The sequence below is a fragment of the Vigna radiata genome, chromosome 11, assembly GCF_000741045.1.
Source record: "Vigna radiata var. radiata cultivar VC1973A chromosome 11, Vradiata_ver6, whole genome shotgun sequence".
Classification (NCBI taxonomy): domain Eukaryota; kingdom Viridiplantae; phylum Streptophyta; class Magnoliopsida; order Fabales; family Fabaceae; genus Vigna; species Vigna radiata.
This window is the reverse complement of record NC_028361.1, coordinates 17,240,814-17,249,460: the sequence shown is the minus strand read 5'-3', so window position 1 is coordinate 17,249,460 and position 8,647 is coordinate 17,240,814. Positions and strand designations below refer to the sequence as shown.

The 8,647-nt window shown below is 30.6% G+C and overlaps 1 protein-coding gene across 1 annotated transcript; it reads left to right on the top strand.

Moving 5' to 3' along the window:
- Positions 1-2,100: 2,100 nt before the first annotated feature.
- On the top strand, positions 2,101-4,972 carry LOC106776891 (coiled-coil domain-containing protein 130). The gene is made up of 7 exons (XM_014664361.2): positions 2,101-2,258; positions 2,744-2,806; positions 2,896-2,975; positions 3,264-3,372; positions 3,633-3,792; positions 4,160-4,323; positions 4,479-4,972. Exons 1-7 carry the CDS (start codon positions 2,256-2,258, stop codon positions 4,836-4,838), a joined length of 939 nt encoding a protein of 312 aa, XP_014519847.1. The 5' UTR covers positions 2,101-2,255; the 3' UTR covers positions 4,839-4,972.
- Positions 4,973-8,647: the final 3,675 nt, after the last annotated feature.

Sequence of the window (8,647 nt, the reverse complement as noted above, 5' to 3'; positions counted from 1 at the left end):
TCTTATTTTATTTTATTCTTACATATTCATTTGTATTTGGGCTTAGCCCATATTTCTCCTATTATAAATAGAGAACCCTATGTGTGTATTTAACACAAGGGATTAATTCCAATACATAATTTTCACTATATTTAACATTAGTTAACATCTTTTTAATTGTATTGTAAATGAGAATAAAGAAAAAGATGTTTCAAAAAAACAAAATATTATAAATTTATCCATTCAAGACTCTAATCTTATAAATGGATAAATGACACAAAACTTATCAATTTTATAAACTTATTATCAATTTTGGATTATATGTTAATTTTTTTTATTTTGAATTGTCTTTAGAGTTTAACACGAAATTATTTAAATTTGAATTACAAAAAAAATTGTAGTTTTTTTTATTTAAAAAAAAACTTTAATTAAGTTAATCCACCAATCCGTGGACCGGGCCGGATTTAAATTTTTTTGACTCGTTAATAAATGAATCAGGTTAGGTTGGCTAACCAACGTATGGTGAGTGGAACCGGGCTGAAGCGGATGATTTGTTTTAACAACATTAATAGTAAAGTCATAAATAAAAGGATGTGATTCAAATAGTAGTTATAATTATAATAGTTTTTATGTCATAATTATCAGGTATAAATATCTATTTCTATCCATTAAATGGTAGTTATGTTTACAAAATTAAGAGCATAGAGTATGGTATTTCTCTTTTAGTCCTAACAACTAAAATGAGACCTGATGCTGTGTTTTTAACTAATTTTCATAATCTTAATAAAAAGAATGAAGATTGATGGTGTGCGCAAAAGACTATTTGTTGAAGATAAATTTTCAATCCTGGTTAAATCTTCAATAAAGGAATATAAGGTTCTTTACCAACACTACAAAAAAATATTTAACAACGGACATAATCCGTTGAAAATAATCAATTTCTGTTGATAATATATAATTTTCGGCGGTCAAGAATTCATCGGTTGTTTCATTGTCTATAATCATTATCGACAAATATAGATCGTCCGTAATTACTGATGGACACATTTTTTAGTAATTATCGACAGATAAATCAGTCAGTAATTACCGAAGGATATATCCGTCGATAATTATCTATCATTCGGTAAGTTCATTGGTAAGGTCGCGACAGGAGACAATGGCAAAAGTCCTAGCCCTAGACTTTTGGTCTTTGGTGCGAACGAGGCTAACTTTGTGAGTAGTAAGGTGATAACCTTGTGTTTATGGCTCTGTAGAGCATAAATACTATTATAAGTGGATACCTACCGTGAAGCCCTATGTCAAAGGCATGTATCCGAAAAATTGAGTTTATAATCAATTGTTTATGTGTGTTTATATGAGTTTTGGTACTTTATCAATGTTGAGCTAGTATTTAATATGATTAAGTTGTCTTATGATGTTTCTTTTGGGCACTAGCTTATCTTGTTTTTTTCTTTTGTGATTTGTTACTCTTTTGTGATGATTACTTCACGGTGTGAACAAATGGTAAGTTAGGTGATGATATACCTTTAGTGGAAGACAAGAGTGAGATAAAATGATTATTTAGTTTTATTTAGTTAGTTGTATTAAGAGTTTCTTTCTTCTTGAAAAACTCTTCTAGTTTTCTTTTGATGTGTACTATACGTATTGCATTTATAACTTTTAAAATGAATAATTGTATTAATATTATATATGTTTCATAAGTATATCTTATGTATTATCAAATTTTAATGTTTTATTTAGTAATTATGTACTATTATCACATTATAGTCGCAATATATTGCATGATATTGAAAATAATAATTGTTGTATGATTTATTATATTTAATTTAATAGTGGATTTTTTAAAAAATTTATCAAAGTTAGTTATGATTACAAATTATAAAACAAAAATTATATAAAAATTAGAGTCTAAAATTATATAAATTAAAAATTAAAAATTAAAAATTAAGAAATTAAAATTGTTGAAAAAATAGGAAAAATTATGATTAGTCCTAAACAATAAACAATACTAATTTTTCTTTACAAAGTACATTTGATTTTAATGAAAGGAAAGGATATAATGGATCAAATGAGACTATTTTGGACTAGTTTTTGTGGCAGGAAAAAAAATCGGGTCACGTAATCACATCACCCGACCCGATATATTAGACCAATACTATTTATCATCAACTACATCTTAGAACGACAAATTTTATTCCGATCGAAATTTTCTGATCAGCGAAGAATCTTAGATTCCGCGGGAAAAGCTTCATAATCTCTGAAGAAGATAAACAGCAATGGTTCGAATTTTGTTATTCTTAAATTTTTTTTCGTTTTATGGTTATACGATCACAATTAGGGTTTGTTGTATTACGTGCTTCTTAATTTCTGGATTCAATTATGTATCTTCTGTTTGGATTAAACTGCTTTATTTGTGTTCTTGTTTGTTGTGTTGAGAACCTTTAATTGTAGTAATTCAATCTGTACATTGAAAATCGTTCTTTTTCATGGTCGAATTTTGTAAAAGGGGATTGATAACTGTAAGCTGATGGCACATGTTTGTGGCTAATATGTACGTGTATTAGTGTTTGATATAACTGCTTTTCTTGAGAAAACTATGGATTTTTCTTTCGTAATACAATTGATTGGTTTGTGGCTTAATGGTTGTCTGTTTTAATTTTGTTTTTCGGCTTAAGAGGGATTCTTGGTGCTTCTTATGTATTGGCCAATTTGGTGTGCGTTAATTTCCTGGTATACTGAATTTGCTCTGATTGGATTGTTTCAGTCTTCGCTTGCGGCTGCTAGAGCAGACAACTTTTACTATCCTCCAGAATGGGAACCGAGTCAGGTATGTTTAAATAACAGGTTTAATTAAGCTCTCCTGTAACTCAACAGTTGTCTAGTATCAAGAGACTAATAAACTTTCTACCTTTTCAGGGTTCGCTGAACAAGTTTCATGGTCAGCATGCCTTGCGGGAGAGGGCGAGAAAACTAGATCAGGGTATCCTGATTATAAGGTAATCAGAAGTAGCTGCAGAAACCATTTAGTCATATTAACTGTTTGCCATTGGTGAATAAAGGATCCCAATTATGTGTCCCACTACATTCCAAGTGTTCGGGTACTTATCAGTTTGTATGATAGATCCAAGATACCTAAATGGTCTGGTGTTTATGGAAGCTAGGAAAATTTGTTGTTGCATTTCTCATTCGTTTAACTCTTTTTAAATTGGTTTGCTTAAGATACCATGTTGATATTTTTTTTCTTTAATATTTAATTTGACATCATCTGGCTAAACTACTTTCAGATTTGAGATGCCTTATAATATATGGTGTGGAGGATGCAATTCAATGATTGCAAAGGGTGTTCGGTTCAATGCAGAGAAAAAGCAAGTTGGGAATTATTACTCAACAAAGGTATGTTAAGGTTGAATTCAAATGCATTTGAATTTAAATTATTTTTTCAGTGGATGTGATTAAGTGTATCATTTTGGTATTTAAAGGGTGGACCTGATATATCTTACGAATAGTTATATTTTGTTTAGTTTGCCACTATTATGTGGGTGTTGATTGCCTTATACCTTTTTGTTTGCTTGTACACTATTTATCCCTCATCTAGTAATGTTCCACCTAAGTTTTCTTGTTAACTATCTAATAAATGTTTATTGGTCCTTCAGATATGGAGCTTCTCTATGAAGTCTGCTTGCTGCAAACATGAGATCGTCATTCAGACTGATCCTAAGAATTGTGAATATGTCATTATTAGTGGGGCCCAGAAAAAAACTGAAGATTTTGATATTGAAGATGCTGAAACTTTTGAATTGCCTGCCGATGAAGGTGTGTTACAGTATTAGTGAAAATTTAGCAGTGCATGCTTTCTTAAACTGAAGATTTTGATATTGAGGATGCCAAAACTTTTGAATTGACTCCCTGTAAAGCTGTTTATTACAGTATTTTTTAGCAGTATGTGTTTTCTTCAGCTAGCATGAATGTGTTAGTGCATGTAGTCATCAACTTTGTTTCAGAAGCAGGGAGAGCATACTGTCAGATCCAGTGGCCAATGGCCATTTTAGTGGATGGAATTTTTTCTCTTCTAAATCTAGTGCTATACCCTTTTTTGCCTTTTGCCTTTGACCATGTTTAGCGAACTGAAATGTTGTCGATAAAGTTAGCTAACTATGTTCATATTTAATTTTCCTTTCAGAAAGGGGTAAGCTTGCAGATCCATTTTACCGCCTTGAACACCAGGAAGAAGACTTGAAGAAAAAGAAGGAATCTGAACCAGTGCTTGTACGTCTCCAGAGGCAGTCTGATAACAGGCATTCAGATGACTATGCTCTCAATAAGACTCTACGGGCCCGGCTTAGAGTATGTACTCTTTGGCTCATGATATTTGTTGTAGTTTAGTTTTCTATTCCTTTTCCATTTTTAACCAGAATCAGTATATTGTTTCTTTTGTAAATAATATTTCAAGCCTGCTCTAAAGAAAAGAAATATAGGTTGACACTTGTCCATTTTCTCAGAGTCAGAAGAAAAGAGTTGCTGAAGAAGAGAATGCTTCCAAGAAAATAGGCCTTGGCATAAGACTACTACCAGCTACTGAAGAAGATTCTGCCACAGCAAAAAGAGTGAAGTTTCCAACAAAGTTTGAAAAGAATAGGAAGGACAAGAGGGCAGTGATCAATGCCGAATCCATTTTCTCTGGAGTGTCTAGCTATTCTATGTCTGATAAGAGAAGACAAGATCTAGAATCAAAAAGAAGAAAAATTTGTGCAACTTCAGCCTCCAGTCTTCTAGCTGGTGGCTTTAAGCCATCATCATGGTCACATGCTGCTATGATATCAGGCAAGAAAAAGGGAGCTTCACTGACTGTAAGGCGCTAGAAAGCTAAAACACGTATGTGACATTGGACTTGGCAATGGTCATTTGTACATAGCAGTTACATGTGTTAATTTTGAACTATGTTTTCCGTTGTAAACCATTTATGAATATGTTAACGGAAACATATTTTTCATCATTCCCTCCCCTCAACAGACTAAGAAAAAATAGTTTGATATTTTATGTAATTTTGTTTTATTGAAAAAAAAAATTATAAGTTACATTTATATTTTACCTTTAATTAAAGGAATTGTCTCAAGCGAAACGTTGGAGGATTGATATTTTTACTATTCATAATCAATTACACGACTTTTAACAATAAACTATGATAATGATTTATTGTGAATAATATTATTAGAATAAAATATAATGTAGCTCTCTCCGTTTCACAAAGTTAAGGGTGTGTCGTATACTCATCACTGACATTTAATTAAGATAAATTCCATGATTTTTCATACATACCTTCAATCAATCGTACAACAAATAATTAAGGTAATAATAAACTTAAGACAATTAATACCATGCAGTAAATCAATTACTATTATAATAACTGGAACATAACTTTAAAATTAATTTATCAGACATTCAAATCAATATTTTTTATAACCTATATGATTCTGAATATTGCACCCAATATTTCTCATAATTTTACAACAAATTTCATCACATTTCATAATACGCACCAATTATGTTTTTCATGTTTCACAACATATACCAATGATAAACATATTTAACAAAACATACCAATAATCTTTGTCACAAGCATAATTCACAATGCATATCAATCATCTCTATTGCAAACTTATTTTAATGTAAAACTTTTTATGTAATTTGTAAACATACACAAATCAATATTCACATATCACATATTCATACATATTATTATTAAAATAATTTCTCAAAACAATTTTATAGAGCTTTTATCACAATACTTTCGTCATAACAAATTTCCAATACTTATATCACAACATTTGTAATGTTGAAAAATGATTTATAGCTAAGCCAAATCATGGGTGAAAGGGGAGAGATCAATTGTTTAATAGAATTTTATCTTTTTATAGTCTTTTGAAAAAAATATTTATTAAAAACATGATGTAATTAAATCTTAAATGAAGATTGATAAATATTACAGAGTGTATTCACAAACAATAAGATAAAGATCATTTAGAGACACAAAATATCTAACAACTCTTGTTTTAAAATTTAACAAATGAACTTTAATGAAATAACGTTTATAGCTTAAATTGTCTGAAAGATATGTTTGATAAAAACAATGTTGAACAATGTGAGCAAATCGTTTATGTTGAACTTGGATAATATTTTATATAAATCAAACAATGTGGGATGAAAATGTGTTTAACATTTTAAACTGTTTAAGACAAAACTTTTATTAAATGTTGTATCTTGTAAATGCTTTGTTACTCAAAAGCACAAATGTGTGCGCTAAACCTAAACACTTAGTAGTAAATATGCCTAAACGTTCTACAACATTTATAACATTAAATGCGTGTACGATTTGTACTTTTTGTCTATGGTGCTTTGTTTTTCTTTATCTCTCCAGATCATGATAATACCAAGCTTCATTCAAAAGTTTTGTACAAGATCAATAGGGTGTTAAGAGATAGGAAGACATTTTTAGAATGTTTCCTTAATGTTTTTTGCTTTGAGGAAGTCGTACGCACCACCTCTGCGAAAAGCACTATTGCTCTAGCGCTACCATGTACCTAACTCCATACCTAAAGGCTACCTGCTTTCCTCGAAGTCATTTCTCTTTGAGTAACATATCTTTCACGAAGAAGACTATATAAAGAGGACTAGATGAAGAGAATAATACAAGAATTTATCTTTGACTCTTACGTTGTTCTTTTGTATCTAAGCTTCCATCGTCTAATGCTTTCTTTGTTTAAGAATTTTTTTTACAAGTCTTCAAATTTCATTGTATTGAAAACATACTCTCTCTGAGAGCTTTGATTTGTACCTTTTTTTTTTCTAAAATACCTTCATTTTGTTTGTAAATTCTGAAGAGAATAAAAACACTTAGTTGTTTAGTTTAGTTGAGTTAAACGATATAGTAAGGAAGACTAGTGTTGAACCAAAAATGAATAAACTTGTTAAGACAAAATCGTCTATGTGCCTAAACGCTCTCATGTTTTGAAGTTTAATCAAATAACATTAAACAGAATAATAATCTGGAAATAACATAAGAAGAAACATAAGACTTAGAACTAAAGAAATATTCATAGTTGACATAGAAAAACCTTAGGAAAGCATTTAGGACTTTAGGAAACAAAAAAACAACTGAGTCAAAATTCCCAAACGTCACGCTAAACAATTGATAAGTCCAAAGTGTCTAAGATAGTTGAAGCTAAACACGTAAAACTTATCATACCCAAAAGGTATTCAATTTAACTCTTGGAAAAACGAAACAATGTTAAGACGATGTCATTGACAAAAACACTCTAAAAGATTAAAACTTAAAACACCAAAGAAAACACAAACAATGTTAAACGCTATCTATAAAAAGAGGAAAAATCACAAGAAGCGTTTACTCAACATAAAAAATACCGTGAGCTAAATTATTACTTCGTCTAACGATAAAGTCTTTACTCAACACTTGGTATCTTTAGAAGAAAAGTTTAATTGTTAAAAGCTGCCTCAACGGTAGAAAATCAAAAAGCACTTTGTTGTTCTAAGAAAGTATTAAATGACATTAAATGCTCAACTTTCAAAAGCAACAAAAGTGATAAGAGAAAAGACATTTGCTGCATGCACAATATACTTTATTCTTTGTAGATAAGCTACTCTACACGCATCCACAAGTTTCAAATTAAAAAAATCAAAAGTAGACGTTAAAGACAAAAGAAATATTCATAGTTGACTTTAACCAACAGATGTTGTACACGAAGAAAGAGAAGACACAAGAATTAAGGCCAAGATCTTAGTCTAATGGACACTTATCCAAAAAGCCTTTAAATAGAAGATCATTCAAATGGAGAATTAAGAGGATAACATACCATATCCAAAGTATTGAACAAGGCAAACTCAATGAGAGATATGCTAAATGGGTAGAGTTTGTGGAATAGTTTTCATATGTTATCAAACACAAGAAAGGTTCTTCTAACATAGTAGTCAATGCTCTATCAAGAAGACATACTATTTTGACTACTCTTGAAACCAACTTTCTTGGGTTTGATCACATAAAGGAATTGTATCAAGAAGATAATTATTTCTCCTCTTCATTTGACCAATGTTCTCATGGGCCACACAAGGATTTTTTTTTCTTAGCAAATGGCTTCCTTTTCCAAAACAAATTCCTTTGTGTACCCAATAATTCATTACGTCTTCTCTTAATTAAAGAAACACATAAGGGGGGATTGATGAGACACTTTGGGGTTGAAGAAACATTAGTTATTCTTCATGAGCATTTCTATTGGCCTCACATACATAAACATGTAGCTAAGTTTTGTAGCCAATGCATTCCAAGCAAGCATGTTAAGTCTACCACCTATCCTCATGGCTTATACACTTCTCTTTCTGTTCTTAATAGTCCTTGGGTTGATATTTCTATGGATTTTGTTTTAGGCTTACTTAGAACACATCGATGGATGAACTCTATCTTTATGGTAGCGCATCGATTTTCAAAAATGGCTCAGTTTATTCCATGCCACAAAGTAGATGATATTGTCCATATTGCTAATTTATTTTTTAGAGAGGTTGTGCGTCTAGATGGTTTGCCTAAGACTATAATTTTTGATAGAGATTCCAAGTTCCTTAGTCATTTCTAGTGATCTTTGTGGAATAAGTTAAATACTAA

Coding starts and splice junctions, on each gene's coding strand:
- LOC106776891 (XM_014664361.2), top strand. Junction 2,976..3,263: donor CAGGGTATCCTGATTATAAG/GTAATCAGAAGT, acceptor AACTACTTTCAG/ATTTGAGATGCCTTATAATA. Junction 4,324..4,478: donor CTCTACGGGCCCGGCTTAGA/GTATGTACTCTT, acceptor CCATTTTCTCAG/AGTCAGAAGAAAAGAGTTGC.